This window comes from Henckelia pumila, chromosome 4, assembly GCF_033568475.1.
Source record: "Henckelia pumila isolate YLH828 chromosome 4, ASM3356847v2, whole genome shotgun sequence".
Lineage (NCBI taxonomy): Eukaryota > Viridiplantae > Streptophyta > Magnoliopsida > Lamiales > Gesneriaceae > Henckelia > Henckelia pumila.
This window is the reverse complement of record NC_133123.1, coordinates 7600072-7623973: the sequence shown is the minus strand read 5'-3', so window position 1 is coordinate 7623973 and position 23902 is coordinate 7600072. Positions and strand designations below refer to the sequence as shown.

Here is a 23902-nt window from a genome sequence, read left to right as displayed (position 1 = left end):
TTGCTGACAAGTCAAGCACTCTGACACCACTCTCCCGATGTCACTCTTCATACCGGGCCACCAATACAATAGCTGCAAGTCTTTGTACATCTTCGTACTTCCGGGGTGAATGGAGTACGGAGATGCGTGAGCCTCTGTCAAAATCTCAGCTCGCAACTGATCGACGTTCGGTACCCACATCCTACCACGGTACTGAACGATGCCATCCTTCACTGTATACAAGAGATTACCTCTAGCCTCATCTCTCTGTCTCCATCGCTGTAACTCCTCATCAGTGGACTGTCCCTCTCTAATCCGATCTCTCAAAACTGGCTGCACCGTCAACACTGACAAGCTCGGTGCATGGCCACTCGGATAGAACTCCAAACCAAATCTCTGAATCTCGGTCTGTAGTGGTAACTGCACAGTCAAACATGTTACCACTGATGACTTCCGACTCAAAGCATCGGCCACTACATTAGCTTTACCCGGATGGTAGCTAATGTCACAATCATAGTCCTTCACCAACTCCAACCATCTGCGCTGTCTCATGTTCAACTCCTTCTGGGTGAAGAAGTACTTGAGGCTCTTGTGATCGGTGAAAATCTTGCACTTCTCGCCGTAAAGATAGTGCCTCCAGATTTTCAAAGCGAAAACCACTGCTGCCAACTCCAAGTCATGCGTCGGGTAGTTCTGCTCATGAATCTTCAACTGTCTCGACGCATACGCAATAACCTTACCACACTGCATAAGCACTGCGCCTAAACCAAGTTTAGACGCGTCGGTGTAAACCACTAACTCCTCATGTGGTACTGTCATCGCTAACACTGGTGCTGTAGTGAGTGCTTCCTTCAGCTGATCGAAGCTCCTCTGACAGTCTGAACTCCATATAAACTTCGCATTCTTCTTGGTCAAGGAAGTCAAGGGTACTGCAATAGAGGAAAAACCCTTGATGAACTTCCTGTAGTATCCGGCCAAACCCAAGAAACTGCGAATCTCTGAAGCATTCTTCGGAATGCCCCAATTCTGCACTGCCTCCACCTTAGACTGATCGACTGCAACTCCATCTCTCGAAATAATGTGGCCAAGAAATGCCACCTGCTCAAGCCAAAACTCGCACTTGCTGAACTTGGCATACAACCGATGCTCCCTCAAAGTCTGCAATGCGGTCTGAAGGTGCTGTCTATGCTCCTCGATGCTCCTAGAATAGATCAAAATATCATCAATAAAGACTATGATGAACTGATCCAGATATGGCTGAAAGACTCGGTTCATGAGATCCATGAAAACCGCTGGAGCATTGGTCAACCCAAATGGCATCACCAAGAACTCGTAATGCCCATATCGTGTCCGGAAAGCAGTCTTGGACACATCTGCATCCCTAACACGCAACTGATGGTAACCAGATCGCAGATCGATCTTGGAGAACACTGAAGCTCCCTGCAACTGGTCAAACAAGTCCTCTATCCTCGGCAGTGGATACTTGTTCTTCACTGTGACTCTGTTAAGCTCTCGGTAATCGATGCACAGTCTCATACTGCCATCCTTCTTCTTCACAAACAACACCGGAGCTCCCCAAGGAGAAAAGCTAGGTCGAACGAAGCCTTTCTCTAACAACTCCCGTATCTGCTCCTTCAACTCTTTCATCTCGGTAGGAGCAAGCCTGTACGGTGCCTTAGAGATAGGCACGGTGTCTGGCACTAAGTCAATACTGAACTCCACCTCTCTCACTGGTGGAATTCCTGCCACATCCTCCGGAAAGACATCCGGAAAGTCACGAACCACCTCTAACTCTGATAATGATCTGCTAGATGGCTCTGAAGTTGTGACAATACTCGCTAGAAACCCCTGGCAACCCCGTCTCAACAACTTCCTCGCCTGAATATAGGATATCACCTGAGGAATATCACTGCTCTGAGATGCATAAAAAGTGAACGGGTCGCCCCCTGTAGGTCTCACTGACACTGATCTCCGACGAAAATCAATCGAAGCTCCATTGACTGTCAACCAGTCCATACCCAAAATAAGATCAAAACCACTCAAAGGCAAGACTACTACATCTGCTCGAATGGAGTGTCCCTGCAGCTCTAACTCCAGTCCTCGAATAACCTTCGAGGTAGACATAATCTGCCCTGACGGCATAGTAACATCATACCCGCTGTCACTACTCTCAGGTGTGATGCCTACCCGTCTGATAAACTCCAGGGAGATAAACGAATGCGTAGCCCCTGAATCTAGCAACGCAAACGTGGAGTTGCCCCCAACTAGAATTCTCCCTGCACGCAGAAAATTCCCAACAGTTTCATACCACTTCTAATTTTTTCCCAAACGAGTCACTACAAGTTCTTAATTCTAATCACAAGTAAAACATGCTTCCTATTCTAACATGCAGTTAAATGACCCAAATAACAAGAATTTCAAATTAAATACTAAATCTTTAACCAAAGGAGAATTTATGAAAATACTAGGGATAGGATGTACCGGTGATCAAGGAGGTGTCAGGATCGACCTCCTCAGCCTGCATCACGAACACCCTACCAGCGGTGTTCTTCTTCCTGGGGCAGTTAGCAATCTGATGCCCCGGCTCTCTGCAGTGGAAGCAAACTCCTGCTCCCAATAGGCAAGGTCCCGAATGCATCTTCTGGCACTTCGGGCAAGTGGGATGAGCTATGGCATTAGGGGCCCCGCCCCTCTGCTGCTGCTGCGGCCTCTGCTGCTGTGGCCTCTGCTGCTGATTCGGGCCCTTAGCCGGCCCTGTATACTGCTTCTTCGCAGGTGGCTGCGAAGATGGTCGCTGATATCCTGTCTGTACAAACTGCCTCTTGCCCTGCTGCTCTCTCTGGATCGCTCTCCGACCCTCCTCAGAACGCAAGGCCCTGCTGACTGCAGACTCATATGTAAACACGTCTGCCATGCGCACGTCATGCCTGATCTCAGCCTTCAGGCCCTCAACAAACTGTCGCAGCTTCTCCTGCGGACTATCGGCAATCATGGGCACAAAACGACAGCCCCTCTCAAACTGGCTTATGTACTCCACCACAGATCTGTCCCCCTGACGGAGACTCATGAACTCCCGGATCATGCGACTGCGCACATCCTCAGTGAAATATTTGGCGTAGAAGATACGCCTAAACTCAGCCCATGTCAGAGTAGGTAGATGGACTCCTCGTACTGCACCCTCCCACCATGAGGCTGCATCGCCTCGCATCATGTATGTAGCACAACTCACCCTGTCGGCGTCTGTGATCCCCATATAGTCAAAGATGGACTCAAGTGAGCGAATCCATCCCTCAGCCACCAACGGATCGGTGGTCCCCAAGAACTCCTTAGGCCCCTTCTTCTGGAACCTCTCGGCGACGTCCTCCTCGTGGGACAGTCTGGGACGGGCTGCCTGCTGCTCCAGCAAGGCAGTAATACCCGCCATCATCGTGGCACTGGCCTGCTCCAGTGCCGTCATGGGGTGCTGCTGAGGTGGCGGTGGAGGTGGAGGTGGATGTGGAGGTCTCCCACGTCGATTCACCTGTCTGGGAGGCATTCTGCACCACATATTTATTTACGTAAATCGCCATGCATAACTAAGTGTTTTGAAATTAATACTAACTTAAATTCTAGAAATTAAATCATGCTATAAACATTTAAAACTTACAGACCGGTAGCGTGGATTTATGAGCTCGCATAGCAGTGAGGACCCCTCCGAGGACCGTGCTCTGATACCAACTGAAACGACCCTAACTCTATAATTAATAAATAAATATGCGGAAATTTTTTTTTTTTTTTATACTTACTTACTAAATAAAGTATTGTACATATACGCCCATACGTATATGAACAGAATAAAAAGATTTAAAATAACTAAATAAATAAACAAATAAATACTTAAATAAAAATGCATTCTTAAAAATAAAATAAATATCTGAGTCAAACATTTAATTAAAAAAATACTGCATAAATAAAATGTATAAAATTTGCATGCACTGAAAATAGTTAATAAAATATTCTAAACTCACAACCACTGACAAATAATAAAAATGTATCATGCTGACAAGAACAATCACATGCATAGCGACTCAGAATATTTCACGGTCACGGGGCCACTGCATGCATGCTCATACGTCCTCGCCTCCGGTGGGTACAATGTCATCCTCAACGTACTCACCTGCACCATACCAGTGTAGTGAGCCTAGAGGCCCAACATGCTAACATAACAAGGGTTTAAAATAATTTAAACCAATTTAATACTAATACATACATATACATGAATGAGCATGCTTAAAAATTACATAACATAACTTAATTAAATAAACATAATACATAACATAATACATAACATTATTGAGCAATTTATTTTCTAACATAGCATGGTTGTATCCGTAGTGTAACCTTAAATCATACATTAAATACTGATCAGCGTGGAAACCTACGTACGTGGCCGGTGACGAATCACCTCTTAAATTGGCAGTAAACTGCCCTTCAATCATATGGGGACGAATCCCCCTTAAATTGTCACACTACTTCAACTTCCAACATAAAATATTTTTATTGCTCAACTTAAACATTAAATCACGCATAAAATATTATTTCATGAATGCATGTACTTGAATAAAATGTGTGTCCATCATATATATTTAATTTAATTTCTTACTAACATATAAATATTAAAATAACTTAAATGCATATAAATAATTAAATATATATTTAGGACACATGCAAATTTTCTCATGGATGGTCCTGGACTGCTGGCCCTACACACAAGCCCATTAACTTAAATCTGGCCCATTAACATACTTAAGCCCATTATTTCAAACTTTAAGCCCACATAATTATTCTAAGCCCAATTAAATTAATAAAGCCCATTAAAATTACACTAAGCCCAATAACACTTAAGCTGGCCCATTGGGCCCAAAAACTCAAAGACTGGCCCATTAACTTTTATGGGCCCAAAAGCCCATAAAATAAATGGACTAACTTAATTAAAATTTTAAAAGTCCAAATAAAATTATTTGGGAGTCCAAATAATTTTATTTCAATTTATTTGACCCAAAAACACATAAGTTCGTAAAATACTTTAAAAATAAAAAGACTCGAGCCCGGCCCACCAAACTCGGACCCGAACTCACTAACCCGACCCACTACCTAACCGCCCCGACCCGGACCCAAGACCCGACCCGGAACCACTCCCAAAGCCCCAACTCGATCACCCTCTTCCCTGCACTGCTGCGGCCACGAGCAGTTGCAAAGAACGCCGGCAGCCGCCATGCTCCGGCCACCCACCGGCCGGAGCACCACCCCTAGGACTTAGCTCACATCCAGACCTTTCCAACAAGCCAAGAACCAGCCCAAACCGTCGACTATGGAGTGAGAACGAAGCCCTGCAACCCGGCCCTTCTGCACTGTCGCGCAGACCCGAGCAGCTGCGGGAAAACCCTTCGTCCTCGAAGCTCCGACCACGAAAGCCCATGCAACCTTCTGCAAAAACTTAGAAAACTCAAATGGGGTTCTAACCCAACCGGCCTTACCCTAAACCGTGGTCTGAGGAAGGAGAACGAAGCTCCCTTCCTTGAAACCCTGTTCTGCGCACTTGGAGAGGCAGAAACGAACCAGCTCAATTTCTGGGCTCTTTTGGCTCGAACCGTCCAAGCCAATCGAGCCTAGACTCTCCCTAGACATCCTAGGGACCCTGTCCAGCAGCCTAGACACACCCATGGCTAAGAAACATGAGCATGACAATCAAACTCACACTACAAGCCATAAATTTCATGATGGCCGAAACTTTTCTGAAAATTTTTGAAAGTTTTTTGATGCATACACAATACCCACATATTATACTGATATGGCACGAAATTAAGAGAAGGAATCATGCCTTTCACCGAAGATGACGAGAAAACACGAGCGTGGGGCGGTTCCGGGACGACGGGACGATGACTCGGCTTGAAAACCACACGAATTGAGGCTATGGAGTCCTTGGAGAATGCTATCTGATGAAGAATATGGAGAATGGAGGGGAGGTAGGCGGCTGATGCTAGGAGAATGGCGTAGGGTTTGGGGATTATTTTAGGTAGATAATGGTTTAATAATTAAAATAGGAAGATAATAACATAATTAAAATAATCCCAACTTTAAAAATAATAATACTAACATAAATATTATAAAATCTCGAAATAATAATTTTAGGGAATTTTAAAGATAATAAAAAGTCAATATTTTGGCTTAATTTGAATAAAAATGGACTCCTAAAATTAAATAAAATTAAATACTTAAAATTTTGAGATAATAAAACTCAAAATAATATTTTAAGGCTCTAAAAAGGCTCATAAAATAATTTGGGTGGAAAGTTGTCATCTCGTCCGTCCACGGTCCCGTCTACGCGATCAAATAATTAAAATACTAACAATCATAAAAATTACTAATTATGGGTTAAATGCTTAAAAAAATAAATTAAATCATGCACAAATAATTCACATAATTATTTAACCCATAAATCATAAATTTAAATAATTAAATATCTTAATTATGCAGGCGGATTTATGTAATTAAAAATACCGGGTGTTACAGTTACAGTTGTCTCACATTGAATAAACCCTTAACGTAACCCCACCCAATTAACAAACCTTTTGGAATGAACATGGGATGAATACCTCATGTGTTTATAACCCAACATACCCTCTGCCATGAGTGAAGAGGAGACGGCCAAATGTGGAAAGAAAGAAGCAGCCCTTCGTCTTTGTTCGCGAACAAGAAGACCCAAACTAGAGGAAGGGAATATCATGCCAAGAGGGAATTAGTACTTACACTGTTATACTAGTTACACTGAAACACGCGCGCAAAACCAGAGGAGAAGTGAATGGGAAAACTCATGATCCAGAAGTTATCCCGGTTCAGATATATTTTCTAAAGGATGGGAAGAATTTAACCATGAAGGATACTCAAAGAATTTGCAAATATTAGTTCAAATGCACCTGCTCATCATATAAGCAACTAAGCAAGACATTTAAGACCATGTAAATCAGTGAGAAGACAAGTAATGAGTTATTTTAGTGCTTAAATTAAGTTGATTCTCTGTTGCTATAGCATGCAAAAACGCTTCACATATCCCTGATAGCAATATGCATGTTGAAAGGAATTTTATTTCTTGATATTTTCGGCCCTTGTATTAATTGATATTATTAGATTTTGCTTTCTAGACAAGATAAAATATATGGTAAATATCCTGAGTATGTATCGATTATGTTAAAGATATATTTGCCTAAGTTTAAATCATGTCTTGATAAGGTGATTAGTTGATATAATATAATTCGATATTATCAAGATTTGATTTGCAAGATTTGATAGATTTTATTTTCTATTAAAACATATTTCCTTATTCATGTAGGACTCTATCTAAGGAAATCTTCAAGATTTGAATACTAATCTATAAAAGGGGATTTCACGCACAAGATGAGAGGACTTCAGACGATAATATACTGCGCATACTCTGAAGAATTCTGTTGAAGAATTTGAAGAACTCTGAAGCAAGGTTTGCAACCATCGTTGTTGCATGTTCCCGTGTTGCCGTTCGTGTTGAAGACATCAGAGACAACACTGTGAGAACTGTGTTGTTGAAGATCTTTTCTGTTTCTTCAATTTAGGATACGGGAGTTGCATCCAATTTCTTTTATACTATGTTGTATTTTAGGATGCAAGTTTGATTTCTCAACTTGTTGAAAAATTTAGCATTTAATGACTTTTCGTAAAATTACTAGGATTGTTTTGTAAGACTGATTTTACGTTTACTAGTAATATTTAGCCCTAAGGCACCCGCACGAGTTTTTATACTCGTGCAAAATTAATTACTTGTGTTTTATTTACACTTTAAATTTTCGCTGCACTTTGTTGTCTGTGGTGTTACAACACAAAAGATAACACTGTTTATTTTACATAACCAACCACGTACACCATTTCTTTCACATGTTATAGATATAATGGGTTAAAATTAATTATAAACTTTGATTCCATTTTAATGAAAAGAAAAGAAACGCCGACGAGATCTTAGCTCAATGGCTAAAGCCAAGGCTTTGAGATCCCCTCGATTCCCATTTAGAGCGATTACATTAAAAGAAAGATACAAATTTTATTTTTTGTTAACCCATATTCTTTTCTTCTCCAACTTCCAAACTAGCCAACCCCCTACCGCTGGGCACTTGATGGTACAAGGTAAGAAGCTAATAACAAGAAAATGATTATTCTCAGTAAATTCTAATTAATTTTAATTTAATTTTAATAATAAAAAGGTCGGATTATGGGCATTATTGCGGGTAATTGGTTGGCAGTTGGCACAAATTACAAATACAATATGCTTTCCCAAATCAAATGATAGGATCTTTTCTCCACACGATTTTCATTACTAATCCTCAGATCTTTCTCAGAATTCCAGTTTTTTTTTTTTATTCGTAATCGGGATTCAAACTTACCCTTTTCTTCTCTTTGGTTAACGGTCTTGGATATACTTGTATATTTTGTATCAACAATCAAGATTCCAGGTGAGATGTGAAAGATTACAAGAACCCGAGTTTCGAGGAAAAATAGAGTTGGCATTGAATTTCTTGCGACATGGACATGACGATCGCAGGCAAGTTTTGTTTTAATAATTTGTTTACTGTTGGTTATTCAGCCGTTAACCTTAATCCGTGATCTTTCTTTGTCTTGGGGAGATATACAAGATTCGTTCTTTTATAAATTTTCATGTTTTCTGAGCCGACCATGAGTCTGAATTTCAATGCCATATTGTGAATATGAATATCTCTGAGACTGTTTAACCTTTTTCCCCCTTTTCCGAGATTTGATGTGAATGAGTGTGTTTCAGATGGATATGGTATAAGGTATTGACTATCTGGTTTTTGTCTGTGAGTGCGTATATGTTTCCGTTTTAGCTTTGAAACATCCTTATTTTGACTATGCATAAAATTTTGACACTGTTTTTGTTTATTCTTTGATAATGATCGCTCTTATTAGAAGTTTAATTTGTGGTCGGTGTTAAGAGGCATTCACTCAATCTTATCTTCATATACATGTGATTATATATGTTATTGAAATCACGTAATGTTAGGATATCTAAACGAATTATACTCTATCCTCTAATGGGTGCGCACCTTGTGAATGAGTGGAGAACACCTTTTATACGGCAGTTGAATATTATCTGAGTGAAAAGTTGTCATGTTGGTCTATGAAATATGAGGAGTGGCTGGATATGTTTCTCTGGTCAAGGAGGATCATTAAGTGTAAACTGATGGCAGAGTTTGATATCTTCACATATGATGGCTTCTTCTGATGTTGATGTTTTTTCGTACTGGTGACATGGAAATTGGGTTTCTTAGTGGTGCTTCTGGCTCTTGATGTTGGAACTTCTCCATGATAATGCTTGTTCTGGTTTTGTTTGGAGCTATCTGGTTCTTGGAACTGAGAGGCTCCAGATGGTGTCTACTGCAAAGTTCGCTTGTGGTAGCTTCTATTAATTTGAGTTTTTTGTGTCCTTAGATGGAATTATTTCTGGATTCAAAAGAAAACTAGCATACAGGTTAACTGAACATTTAGGAGCAGTTAATTAACGAGAAGCACGGAAATTGTATTTATTGCATCTGCTGCTTGATTTATTTTGATCGTACCCCTAATCATTCGTGGATCCCATTTTACTTAACTTGAAATTGACAAATTTTTGCTTTTGTAGAACTTCGTATAAAACATCAACAAGAATTAGAGAATCTAACTCTGATCTCTCAACCATCCAAGACAATAAAGCTTTTCGTTCTGGTCTTAGTACTATATCTCAAACGGTCAGCTGTATATCTCTTATCACATGGTGTGTGGCTTGCGTTGTTAAGTACCAGTGCAGTGGTTTCTGGAATCATATTGCTGACTGTTGATGGTCCTCATGAGAAGGTAATGACTAAGTTATTCATATTTCGAAATCGTAACTTGCAATATGGTTTTAAAATGGATACCAGATATTAAGCCACATACTTTCTTATTGGAATTCAGATATCCCTAGTTTTCAGCACAAATAATTTGTGGTATGGTTGTGCTCGATGGTTGATAATATTGGGATAGTCTACTTATTGAGTGCATCTTTAATGTAAACTGCAGTATGTTGAGGAAGTTATGCGATATATGCGGTTTGTTATTTGGTGGTTGGCTCTAGGAGTTGCATCTTCCATTGGACTTGGTAAGCAAAACAACTTGATTGTGCCCACGCATTCTAATTTCTTTATTTTCTTGAGGATATTGATAAATTTATCTCAAGGGATATAACTTTGTAGCTGATATGATAATGTAGTGCTCGTTCCTTCCCGCAGCCTTGCCATCCATTCATACTGCTTATGCATTGTTATCTCTAGTGAGCAGCTGAAAGATGATTATTATTTCTAATTTTCAACGTAATTAGCAATAAAATATTCAACCACGCATTTCCTCAAATTCAGTGGGTGATCATGCACATTGTGGACAAAAATGGTCATTATGCCATTAAGTTCCTTGTACATTATGCTGTTTATTGAACTCTGCCATGAATTTTCTGCAAAGACGTGTCAATTGGCTTAATTCAAATCAACAGATATTTAATTTAGGGGAAACCTTTGTGGTGGTAATAGAAACCTCAAAAAAGGAAGGGGAAAAGTTGGCATGATATAAACAAGGTTAGGTATCTTTAAAGTAAGAGGGTGAAAACGCTAGACATGTAAGTTCATATTTACGTGTATAATCTTTTTTACATTGGAAACTTTTTTGTTTAAGCCATTGATTGGGTGCTTTTATCTTCATCCACCTATATTGGTGTTGGGCTGCACACAAATTTATACTACGGGGATTTTGGTTTTGTTATTTTCCGCTGTTGATATTATTGTGTCGTTTTAAGTTTTTGAGACAAAGTGCATCTCAATATGTAATTCCAGTGACCAACTTAGTTACATAATGAACATTTCGAAACCATAAACTTGCTATCCATGGCCACATGCATATTGATTTTTGTCTGAATGTTTTCGCTGTTTTTTTAACATAGGTTCGGGACTTCACACATTTGTTCTCTATCTGGGACCTCATATTGCCTTGTTCACTATAAAATCAATGCAGTGTGGCCGAACAGATATCAAGAGTGCTCCATACGATACAGTACAGTTAAAAACAGGCCCTTCTTGGCTTGGCAAGGATTGTGCTGAATTTGGACCCCCTCTTTTCGAATATTCACATGGCGTGCGGGTTCCCCTTAGCAGCATACTACCTCAGGTCCAGTTAGAGGCTATTCTGTGGGGCCTTGGAACTGCTCTTGGTGAACTTCCCCCTTACTTCATTTCAAGGGCGGGTACGAGCTCTCTAAATTTCAATGAAAATTGGAAGTTTATAAAGAGGAGAGTGTACCATTCCCAAGACTAGACTTTAGACAAGGGTCTGTGGGGGCATATTTGTATCCCATTTGCAAAAATGACTAATCAGCAACGCTTAATTATTGACTACAATTGATAATCTCACCTTACATTGATCTGTAGTGCTTGCTTTTATCTGTATATGTCATGTTTTGACTTTATAATCACCTTCACGCATCCTTTTGGTACAGCAAGCTTGTCGGGTGGCATAGTTCACGAAATTGAGGAATTGGATGCTTCTACAACAAAAGATGAAGGGTTTATCTCTGCCTGCATAAATCAAATAAAGCGATGGTTCTTGTCACATGCCCAATATTTAAACTTTGTCACCATTTTACTTCTTGCCTCGGTTGGTTTGTTCATTTCATTTTCTTTTGTTACAGTTTCTTACTAGGGCATTCAATCTTCATTTGTTACTTGATACCCGCACGTGGGATTCTTTTCAGGTGCCTAATCCTTTATTTGATCTCGCGGGCATAATGTGTGGACAATTCCAAATTCCTTTCTGGGAGTTCTTTCTGGCAACAATAATTGGCAAATCAATTATCAAGACTCATATGCAGGTGTGTAACTTTTGTAGTTTAAAATAAAAATGTTTGTTTCCCTAGAATTTTACACTTTCAGGTCTGCTTATATGTCCTTGTCAATCGTCACAATCTGCAGACTGTTTTTGTCATTTCTGTCTGCAACAATCAACTCGTCGAATGGATTGAAAACAAACTAATTTGGGCTCTTAGTTTTATACCTGGTTTGGACTCTATTCTACCCAACCTTTCTGCCAAGCTTCACTCCATTAAAGAGAAATATTTGGCCATTGAAGAGCAGGCTCCCTCAAATATCCAGGTACTAGTATCTCTTGAGTTTCCATATCAATCTGAATACATCTGTGTACTAGCAATCTGTTCTGATCATCAGGTGAAGAAATGGAATATTTCACCCGCTTTCATCTGGAATACAGTGGTTTGGTTCATGCTAGTGAACTTTTTTGTGAAGATTGTTAACTCTACTGCACAACAGTATCTAAAGAAACAACAAGACAAGGAAATTGCGGCTTTGATGAATACTAATGATACTGATAATACAGCTGGATGAAGTTAGTTCTATACGACTATATCCATTTTTAGTTTCACTCATTCTTTTACTGGATTTTAGATTAGAAACCGGGGTCAGAAATATCGGAAAAAGGGTAGTTCAGTTGCCATTGAATCCCCTGAAAAGCGTATGCATGCATGTATAAGTCATCATGCAAAGCTCTTGCAGAATAGAACAGAAATTGTTGTCCTGTTTATTCAGAATAGCATCAGGGGAGGCCGTAGTTTAGCGCAGGGTGAATATAAAAGCCAAACTTTGATATGTTTTCTTGTTTTTAGACTAGGATCATAAGCACTCAGTGCAGTGACCTCAAAAATAATATTGAATATCATATTACATTCATGTAAATTTTTTCAACTTCTCGTTCCGAGACCCCTATTTTACTTGTAGAATATAAGATGCAGCATGGTTTTCAAATAGAAAAATAAGAGTAATAATGGTGCCAGCTTGGGCCTATTCAACGGCTAAGGATGATTGAAATCATTCTTCTCTTAGTTTTATGAATTTCTGATTCTTTCAACATTTATTCGTCAAACTTTGTGAGCCCATGTTATTAAAATATTGACAAGGTTAAGAACATAAAATAATAATAATAATAATAATAATAATAATAATAATAATAATAATAATAATAATAATAATAATAATAATAATAATATTTGATTTAATGCATTTGAAGTTCCCCGTTGTTAATCATGTGTCAACTCCTTATTTGTGAACAATTAAAATATATCCATGCGTGTCTCACATTTATTAAAAAAAATTTATGAAACACATTTAGTCTTATCTTACCAATTAAAAAGTGTTCGGATGGTTATTTAACGGGCACGTATCATATTCGTTTTACAAGTGTTTATTACTTGAAAATGACCCTCGCTCGTTTATGTTTTTTTTTAAAAAACTGACCCTCGTTTAGAAACATCACATATAATACTAAAAATTTTCAAGTGTTTTGGGGGAAAAAAATTGATCCTATATCTTCTACCAAAAAGAAAATGAAGAATTGTATTAGCTAGCAACAGCATTAATACAGTCAGACTGTGCTTACGAGAAATTATTGACTCAAACAACCTATATGTCCAAATTCTAATACCTGCATAAAGGGTAAGTTTATTGTGAAACGGTTTCACTAATTTTTATTTGTGAGACGGACAATAAAATTCATATTTATAATAATAAATAATATTTTTAACATAAAAAGTAAGAATTCGTCTCTTGTGAGACGGATCAAATCAACTCATATTTATAATAAAAAATAATAATTTTTCATGAGTGATCCAAATAAAGGATCTGTCTCACACGAGTTTTTGTGAAAAAGTAATAATTTTTTGAGTAACACTCTTGTGAGACGGTCTCATCCATGAGACGGGTCAATCCTACCCATATTTATAATAATAAGTAATATTTTTGGCATAAATTGTAATACTTTTTAATGTATTACCCATACAAGAGACTCGTCTCATAAAAATGACCCTTGAGACCGTTTCATAGGAGTTTTTGCCTAATTTTTTATGGCTAACATAAATAAGATATATGCCTCACAAAAATAATATATGAGACCGTCTCAAAGAGTTTTTTCCATAATTAAATCGTTATTCAAAGAATATCAATACTTAACGTAAGACAAAAATTCATATAAGTCTCAAGGGTCATTTTTTTTAGACCGGTCTCTTATATGGGTTATTCATTAAAAAATATTATATTTTATGCCAAAAATATTACTTATTATTATAAATATGAGTAGGATTGATCCGTCTCACGAATGAGATCATCTCACAGCAGCGTTACTCTTAACATAAATGACATGTGGCAATAAAAAGGTCAATTACTTGGTGATTTACTTAAAATAAAATGCATGTATTTCCAAACTAGATAAACTACTTAAATCATTTCATTCCCTATCACTGTGTGTCTCAATTTGACCGAGGGATCCTAATTAAATTTGTTCTTTTTCACAGCACAACCACGCAAACTCTAAATATGGCGAATATATAATTTTATCTTTTTTAAAAAAAAAAATCACAAAAGTGTCAATCACACACGTGTGCGTTTTCCCCACGTGTAAACATGCTTGTGGTGCATGTAGTACCTCAATCCATTGCCCCCCACATTACATCAAACTCATGACTTTCGATTTGCTCTTTAAATAAATTTCTCCAACACAAAGTACTCTTGTTACATTCATTCATTCATCACCTGAGTACTCCCCAATATTTACATTATCGTAAAAAAATTCAAGAAAACTCGGTTTGCAGCTAGAGCGATGGCAGGCGGAGCATTGGCCACCTCGGCGGCCGGGGAGAAAGAGTTCGAGGCGAAGATAACCCCTATAGTAATCATCTCGTGCCTCATGGCCGCCACCGGAGGGCTCATGTTCGGCTACGATGTTGGTGTTTCGGGTAAGCACGCAGTTTTATATATTTCATGACAACACGCTATATATATATATATAGATAGTATTTGAAAAAGCTTTTAGAAAGCACTTTTCGTTTTTTTTATTTATTATTATTATATATGCAGGTGGTGTAACATCGATGGACGATTTCTTGAAGAAATTCTTCCCGTCGGTATACGAAAAGACGCAGGATCCGGGGCTTAACAGCAACTACTGCAAATACGACGATCAAGGGCTTCAGATGTTCACGTCTTCGCTGTATCTTGCTGGCCTAACGGCGACTTTCTTTGCTTCATACACGACGAGAAAACTGGGACGTAAGATAACTATGTTGATCGCTGGTTTGTTCTTCATTGCCGGAGTGGTGCTTAATGCCTCCGCACAAGACCTTGTTATGCTCATCCTGGGCAGGATTTTGCTTGGTTGCGGGGTCGGCTTCGCAAATCAGGTACTTTTATTAATTATATACGTACAATTTTTTCGAACATCTGATTTTTTTTAAATGTTCGCACAAACATTTTGCGATGCACACAAAATTCCTGTACTATGATGTACAATAGATCATGACTATATATATATATATATATATATACGACGATGAAAACAGTAGCGGGTAAACTTCATATTTAATTAATTTGGGTACAAAGTTTGTTATCTTAAAAAATAATAAGTGCATCTTTTTTAAAATGTTTTTATTAAAAATAGCTGAGATGATTTTAACATTTGTATAAATGATTAAAAGTGTTTTTAAAAAAATTTGAATAAAAGTAAAAGCAAAAGTCAAAAAAGCCAAAATTTGCTTCTAAAAATGCACTTAATTAAATTAGTGTTTTTTAAAAATTATTGTTGCAAGCAAAACAACTATATTTTTTAGAAAAATATTATTATAAAAAAAATAAAATAAAAAGAAAAAGTGATTTATTTTTATTGGCTTCTATAACCAAACACACTCTAATCTGCAAATCACACTAGCAAAACTATCGAGAAATGAACATAAACACGATATAATATTTATTTATCGTATATATAATATTATGTACGCGGCCCATAGGAAAATATTTTTTTATATCCCTTTCTAAAATAAGATATGATATCTTTGCGCTTCAATATCACAAGTTTGGGTCAATATGTAGTGTCCCGTTTTCATTTTCTTCCATTGGTTCAATTCACTTGATTACAAGTACTCTCATAATTCTTAATGGTCCAATTAGAAGATATATATATTTGTAACATATATAAGTGTCATGGGACAAAGTCGGTAAAACTTGTGGGCCTAGAAAATATATGAATTACTTAATCGTTCCTCCTAATTTGTGGCCCTAGAAAATATATGAATTGTTTATTTTGTAATTTATTCAGGCAGTTCCTGTGTTCCTATCGGAGATAGCACCCACCAGGATACGTGGAGGCCTTAACATTTTATTCCAACTCAATATCACTATCGGGATTCTCTTTGCCAACCTTATCAACTATGGAACTTCCAAGCAAGTCTCCTTATTCTTCATTCTTCGTCACTGGGTCATTTTTGGTAGAAAAAAATGCACGAATTATAATACATATGGCTTTTAGATGTATTTATATATATATTAATTCGAAAGGATTAATGAACTCTAACATGAAAGTTTGTTGATTCTTACATATAACTACTAAATGAATTCACCTCTTAACTTTCTTGAATTGGTACTGATTTGGAAGATGATAAATAGCATATGCTCATAAGTACGTAAAACAAATGCATTCTTTTAAGTACTTTTTGTTAATTTTGTTATGATCCCTCATGTGATCATGTTATGACAGAATCAAGGGATGGGGTTGGCGCCTGTCACTTGGCCTGGCCGGGGTTCCTGCTGTGCTGCTGACAGTAGGCGCGCTGCTCGTCGTCGATACGCCCACTAGCTTGATCGAGCGTGGCCATTTAGAGGAAGGCAAAGCTGTGCTGAAACGAGTCAGAGGAGTGGAAAATGTGGAGCCAGAGTTCTTGGAGATCGTGGAGGCGAGCCGTATCGCCAAGGAAGTGAAACACCCTTTCAGAAATCTCCTCACCAGAGCAAACAGGCCTCCCTTGGTCATCTCTGTTGCCTTACAGGCTAGTTAATTATTATATATATCATGCAGCACTCCTTTGAAAATGATTTGTTTGGTTACAAAAACTGTTGCTAGCTGCAGATTTTTCAGCAATTTACGGGAATCAATGCGATCATGTTCTACGCTCCTGTGCTGTTCGACACGGTTGGATTCGGGAGCGATGCTGCATTGTACTCTGCTGTGATTACTGGTGCGGTCAATGTAGCATCGACTGTTGTATCCATTTACTCGGTTGATAAATTAGGGAGGAGAATGCTTTTGCTGGAAGCTGGGATTCAGATGTTCTTGTCACAGACCATGGTTGCGGTGATACTAGGCATCAAAGTTAAAGACCATTCCAATAACCTCGGACATGGTTACGCCATTTTCATCGTCATCTTGGTTTGTACGTTTGTTTCGGCCTTCGCGTGGTCCTGGGGTCCCCTGGGATGGCTCATTCCTAGCGAGACGTTTCCGCTCGAGACGCGTTCCGCGGGCCAGAGTGTGACGGTATGCATCAACTTGCTCTTCACCTTCGTCATTGCTCAAGCCTTCTTGTCCATGCTGTGCCACTTCAAGTTTGGGATTTTCTTGTTTTTCTCGAGTTGGGTTCTGGTCATGTCGGTTTTCGTGCTCTTCTTGGTGCCGGAGACCAAGAATGTGCCCATTGAGGAGATGAAGGAGAGGGTGTGGAAGAAACATTGGTTTTGGAAGAGGTTTATGGATCACACTAGTACTACTAGTGTTAATGACGGAAAAGAGTTCTTGTGAAGCCACTCATAGGTTCCATCAAAGAAGTTTAGTGTGAATTGTTCATTTAATTTTGATTGTTAGAATCAAATATAAATAAGGAGGATGATATATATGACCGAATAAACTATGTATTATTTGTTGATATGTTAATTGTGTCTCACATCCATCGGTTAGGTAAAAGACAAAGACAATACTTCCTCGACTCCCTAGAGGGAGGGTGGAGACATCAACGAGTACAACTTTGTACTATTTGTTGGTATGTTAATTGTGTCCCACATCGGTTAGGTAATAGACAAGGACAATACTCCCCCTAGAGGGAGGGTCAACGAGTCCAACTTTGTACTATTTGTTGGTATGTTAAGTGTCCCACATCGGTTAGATAATAGACATGGACAATACCCTAGAGAAAGGGTGGAGACATCAACAAGTCCAACTTTATACTATTTGTTAGTATGTAAATTGTGTCCCACAAAATAGACAAAGAGAACACTCCATCTAGAAGGAGGGTGGAGATATCGACGAATGACCCAAATATGGGTAGAGTCTATGGACCTAACTCAATTTCCAAAAGCTTGCTCAAAAAAGAAGATTGTCTTTGTTTATATATTGAACTTTCAGATATTTATAGTTATTGTTTTTCATATAAATACAAGGGAAAATTGTTTTTTAGTCGTGTATGTTTGTCAATTTACGATTTTAGTTCTCTATATTTTCAGATTTCAGTTTTAGTCCACTATCTTTATTTTTTTGGCAAATTTAGTCATTTATCTGATGTGGCGCTCATATGACACCAATGCAGTGCTGATGTGGAACTGAAGTGTATAATGCCACGTAAGCATTTTCGAAACAAAATGACTGAAATTGCCAAAAATCAAAACATATAGAACTAAAACAAAAATATGAAAACATAGAGGACCGAAATCGCAAAGCGACAAATTTAGAGAACCAAAATTGCAGTTTTGCCTAAATACAATCCAATTAATCTTGTGATTTTTCTCCATTCACTTTTAAATAATGTATCATATATATTTTCTCAGCTATTCTCGCATACGTGTTCATGCTCAATAAATGTGTCGTTGAGAAAGTATCTTAAATTGTAACTTGAAATTTTTCCATTGACGATTTCAACCCTTTGATTGTTTTAAACCGTATTTTAAAACTTGTTTTCTTGTGTGAAAGAAGCGGGTTTTGGAACATGCCATTATCTTATCTTAATGGCAATCCATCTAATTCACATGACACTACTGGCTCATATTTCATATTCTTTTACTGGATTTGAGGAAATCCACAGTAATAAATACTTAATTAATGGTTGTTTGATGATTAAAATATGTACAAGATTACCATTTCACGCAAATGTCTATGTTTTTGTCTTTAATGGCATATGATTGAGAATATTAAAATATTTAGAGAATATAAAAGATTCCGTGGCCATAAATCTTATGATTCAAACGATGACAATCAAGTGCTCATCTTGGATCATATGCTATAATTTATTGTACAATGTAAGACGTACAATCACATATAATTTATCGTACTAAAATTATGTTCAGCAGCCTATATTCATGGTGAGGGTGTGGAGGTGAAACTCAAAAATCCAGAAATTTGGGTTGGTTCGAGGAACTTCGACCTAATTAATTATTTGAATGTGTGTGTTTTATGTTTTTTCTCCTATTTATATCAAATTATAGTTTTGGAAGACTCTCGAGATTTCCAAGTCAGTGGAATATGTGATCGGTTGGTCAATCATTATGGATTGAATTCTCTTATCAATATTTTCTTGGATGAATTTGTCACATATAATTTTTTTAATGTGGTTCACTTGACTATGATTTATAAGTTAATGTATTTATTAGTTCGAAATTTATTCAATGAAAATCATAAAATATGATCGCGGATTAATTGCAAAAAATATATATTTTTTGACTTGTATGCCTTCCTCTTATAGTACTTTTATTCAATTTTTAATATTTTACGACAAAAAAATGATTGGTGTATGCCGGTTTCTCTTCTTATTTTTATTTGGCAAACACTTGTATGCAACCGTTGCACGGGTCATATTCGTGTGACGGGTCTCTTATATGGGTTATCCATTAAAAAGTATTACATTTTATGTCAAAAGTATTACTTATTATTATAAATATGGATAGGGTTGACCCGTCTCACGAATGAGACCGTTGCACAGGAGTGTTACTCTTTTTATTTTGATTCCATGTCTTTTTTTGAAAAAAAAGGACAGATATTGTTAAAATTAATTTCAAAATGATGATAGAGATAAGTCGATTATTTTTATTTTTATTTTTATTTTTATTTTTATTTTTATTTTTATTTTTATTTTTATTTTTATTTTTAATTTTAATTTTAATTTTAATTTTAATTTTAATTTTAATTTTAATTTTAATTTTAATTTTAATTTTAATTTTAATATTTTTATTTAAAACTTAATTATTTATAATTTTATATGATTATATTTGAAAAAGATTTGCTGTCCCTTTTGTTATATCGATTGCATAGGATTAGCTTAGGTGACACGAGTCTTATATATATTTTACTTTTTAATTGACAAATATATCTATTTTACTTTTGAAAGACGAAATATATATTTAATTTATTTCGTTTTGTGAAAGTGTCGGTTGTTGTAATGTCCATTTAAAAATGGAAATACTAAAAAATGTGTATGTATACAATATGGCCCTCATTATCCCAAGCCAGGCATTCTGGTTTCTGGCCTGTTGAGTGTGACATGATAAAATGGTCAAAAACAAAATAAATGCCCCAAAATCATCCAATACTTGCTTTTTCTTTTATTTTTATTTTTATTTTTATTTTTATTTTTATTTTATTGAAAGTTGTTTTTATGGATTTCAATCCGTTCTTATTTTCTCCTATTTGATCCAAGTATTTTGGCTTTAGAGTCGATAACGATTTGATTTATTTAATCTTCTGCGTCTTTATGCTAATATGAATTCAACGAAGTCTTCGTTTCCACTTCCTTTTATTACTCGTTTCCACTTCATTGCTAGTCTCATCTCCCCGATAGACGAGATGATAATAGAGTTCTCGAGATTAGGTGGAACAAAAATTTTAAATAATTCTTACTAAGATAGATACTAAAATTTATAAACTCACTATTGAGTAATGTAATATGAAAATGATGTGAAATAGTTTAAGATGGGGTTATAAAACATGCATTCACATCTACAAAAGTTCCCATAATGATGGTTCAACAAAATAATAATATTACTAAAACACATGACATTATCTGTTAACTTAAAATTTTATAAATATAGCCAATACTCTTAATTCTTGTAAATCGCTACTTCATGTTTACTATAATTTAATTAATTTTTAATCTGTTTATTTTGGTTTGAGTTTGAATTTAGCTCTTTCATTGAGTTCATTTTTTTCCCCCTTGATCTTCCATTTATTGGAATCATATCATCATCATCATCATCCGTGTTCAAAATTTCTGAATCGTACGCCTTATCTATTAGCTATAAGTCATTAATTACCAATTATGATTATTTTGAGTAATTATTGTTATTAATAGAATGATGCTACATGTATACGTTGAGTTACACATTGGGTTACACATTACACATGAAATTATAAAATTATCCCTCTACTTGATTTGAAAAAAAATCTTTCCAAAATACATTAGGGATATTTATGTTATTTCAAGTACAACGTGTAACCCAACGTGTAACCCTCCATGTACATGTATCATCACTCAATTAATAATAATAATTAATTACATATCTCCATCATTATAAAAAAAGAATCCTTCCATTTCCCCAACCATAAAACAAGGTCAAATACATTCCAGAAGATGTAGCCAGCCAGCTGCCACCAGCATGGGACGGCGCACTGAAAAGCTCCGCCACGGCTCCGCCACCAAATCCCACACCCTTCCTTCCTCGCCCACCCACTCCTTTTCTTCCTCCTCCTCCTCCTCCGACTTCGAATTCATCATCTCCCGCTCTCCCCACAAGTCCTCCGCCGCCGCCGCCGACGAGCTCTTCTACAAAGGCCAGATCCTCCCCCTCCACCTCTCCCCCCGCATCTCCATGGTCCGTGCTCTCCTACTCTCCTCTCCCTCCACTTCTTCCTCCTCCGACACAACCACCACCGCCTCCCGTGACTCCACGGCCTCCACTTCCTCCGCCTCCTCCATCGATCTACCCCACCACCTCGACTGTGAATCCTCCCGCCCCAGCTCTGTCACCGACGATGATGACTTCAAACGCCTCACTCACACTGGCCGCAACATTCACTCACTCAACTTCCTGCCCACAAAATCATCTAAATACTTCTCCCTCGCCAAATTCTCCTCTGTTTTCCGAAAGGAACACAAGAATACCACCGCGGCCACCGCCGTCAAGCGAGTCAGCTCAAGCGCTAAAGAAGTCGTACGCAAGTACTTGAAAAAAGTGAAACCTTTATACGAAAAGATCTCCCAGAAACAGCAGCAACAGAAAGCATCCCCTTCACCGCCGTGCATGCCGCCGCCGTCGAGACTCCCGAAATCGGAAAATACAACTCCGCGCATGGCGGAAAACAAAGACCAAGATTTAACAACATGCAACACGAAGAATATTTCACAGTACTCATTTTCCGGAAGTTTGAGGTTCCCCAGCAGAAGAAGTTGCATTTCCAGCTGCCCATCTTCAATGGGATCATCACCAAGCCATGGTAAAAGCGGGTCCGGGTTTTCGCAAATGGGTCGGGCTGGATCCGGCATGTGCTATTCGGATAGTTCGTCAATGGAGGAATTGCAGAGCGCTATTCAGGGTGCAATCGCGCATTGCAAGAACTCCATGCTGCAGAATAAGACTATGGTCAGTAATGAAATTTGAGACACAATAATAATAATAATTAAAGACTGTGTTAATTTCATTTGATGTAGAATTAACTGCGACCTGCATGCTTAATTAATCATTAACAACTTTATCATGTTTATTAGTATCTAATCATGTGTTATTAAGGATAAAAAAATGAATTAATAATTTGCCCATGTACTGTTCATTTAAAACTTGTTTATAAAATTATAAGAATCATTCGAAAATCGAAACTAAAAGCTAGAGTGAAGCCACACTTATGCTCCGCATACTAAGAATCAGACATTGTGTGTGTGTGTGTTTTATCAAACTTTTGATTCAATGTTTATTATTAAAGTTATAAATTATTATGTTATTTATATATCTCTTTACTATGTATATATGTAATATGATCTAATTCGACGAATTATATGGTGCTGATCCATAACTTAAATTTTCACTGTGTAACTTAAATTTGTTTAGGTATTTGGTCCTTATTTTACCCACATTAATGCTTATTTGGTATTGACTATATGCTCTCCAAGTGTTTTTTTTTTACAATAATAAAATACACATACATATATAAAAATCTATATGAACAAAATATTTAAAAGATTTTTCGAAATATTGATCGTTTTGTTTTGTTTTTTTTTCCATCATATGGATTTTAAACTGTATAATATGAGTTTTATTTTCATCATATAAGTTACGTAAAAGAGAATTAGTATCACGTAAGAAAACATTCGATGAATTTAGTGATTTTCGGAATCAAAACCCGAAAAAACCATTAATTAAGTTGATAGATGAAAAACCAAAATCTGACAGCGGGAACTAATATCCAAATCATGTCAATTTATGGACCGAAACCCAAATTCTATTCTTCAAATTTGAAAGTACAGAAATTAAATAAATACAACAATTTCACACATTTGACTCCTTGGTTTTTATTCCAATCACGTCAAAAGCAGGGGCTAGCTACATGTAACGGTAAATTTACTCGTTCTTTTATGAAAGCTCTGCAATTTTTAATTGGGGCTCCGACTCCAATATGCTACTAAAACAATAACTACTGGAAAATATATATTATTTTTTAGGCATTTTCCTGCGGTTGAATTTTTTTGCCAGGTGAACAAGAATCTCCCATGTGCTATTCCAAAAGTATTAATTGTACTTGGGCCTTTTTCTGAATATACAAAATGTTGACAGACTTTTGAGGTTCACCTAGTCTGTGTAATAAATAAAATTTTGAATCCTAATCTGAGTTTGACTCTATCAATTAATTAACATAATAATTTCCAAAGTAAAATATATGGAGCAAATTTATATTTCACTCTCGCTCGGTGTAGATAGCATATTTCAAACCTACGTCAAGACATGATTTTTATTTTTTTTTGTGGCGTGGGAATCCGCAGCCA

The 23902-nt window shown here is 37.1% G+C and overlaps 3 protein-coding genes across 3 annotated transcripts; all 3 read left to right on the top strand.

Annotated features, from left to right (window-relative positions):
* The first annotated feature begins 8267 nt into the window (after window positions 1–8267).
* On the top strand, window positions 8268–12871 carry LOC140863674 (vacuole membrane protein KMS1-like). Its single transcript, XM_073267269.1, has 8 exons — window positions 8268–8584; window positions 9680–9891; window positions 10096–10174; window positions 11006–11305; window positions 11558–11715; window positions 11813–11929; window positions 12030–12209; window positions 12282–12871. The coding sequence occupies exons 1-8, from the start codon at window positions 8566–8568 to the stop codon at window positions 12456–12458; spliced, it is 1242 nt and encodes a 413-aa protein (XP_073123370.1). The 5' UTR covers window positions 8268–8565; the 3' UTR covers window positions 12459–12871.
* Window positions 12872–14721: 1850 nt separating this feature from the next.
* On the top strand, window positions 14722–17688 carry LOC140860435 (sugar transport protein 13-like). The gene is made up of 5 exons (XM_073263451.1): window positions 14722–14857; window positions 14979–15301; window positions 16213–16337; window positions 16651–16939; window positions 17020–17688. The coding sequence occupies exons 1-5, from the start codon at window positions 14722–14724 to the stop codon at window positions 17686–17688; spliced, it is 1542 nt and encodes a 513-aa protein (XP_073119552.1).
* A 3812-nt stretch (window positions 17689–21500) lies between these two features.
* LOC140866646 (probable membrane-associated kinase regulator 1) lies at window positions 21501–22905 on the top strand. Its single transcript, XM_073271673.1, has one exon. The coding sequence runs from the start codon at window positions 21525–21527 to the stop codon at window positions 22524–22526; it is 1002 nt and encodes a 333-aa protein (XP_073127774.1). The 5' UTR covers window positions 21501–21524; the 3' UTR covers window positions 22527–22905.
* The last annotated feature ends 997 nt before the right edge of the window (window positions 22906–23902 follow it).

Excerpts from the sequence above, each read along its gene's own strand:
- LOC140863674 (XM_073267269.1), top strand. Across the intron at positions 11,306-11,557 it reads TTACTTCATTTCAAGGGCGG|CAAGCTTGTCGGGTGGCATA; the intron begins GTACGAGCTCTC and ends CTTTTGGTACAG. Across the intron at positions 11,716-11,812 it reads CCATTTTACTTCTTGCCTCG|GTGCCTAATCCTTTATTTGA; the intron begins GTTGGTTTGTTC and ends GATTCTTTTCAG.
- LOC140866646 (XM_073271673.1), top strand. The coding sequence starts at position 21,525 with ATGGGACGGCGCACTGAAAAGCTCCGCCACGGCTCCGCCACCAAATCC.
- LOC140860435 (XM_073263451.1), top strand. The coding sequence starts at position 14,722 with ATGGCAGGCGGAGCATTGGCCACCTCGGCGGCCGGGGAGAAAGAGTTC. Across the intron at positions 14,858-14,978 it reads CTACGATGTTGGTGTTTCGG|GTGGTGTAACATCGATGGAC; the intron begins GTAAGCACGCAG and ends TTATATATGCAG. Across the intron at positions 16,940-17,019 it reads TCATCTCTGTTGCCTTACAG|ATTTTTCAGCAATTTACGGG; the intron begins GCTAGTTAATTA and ends TGCTAGCTGCAG.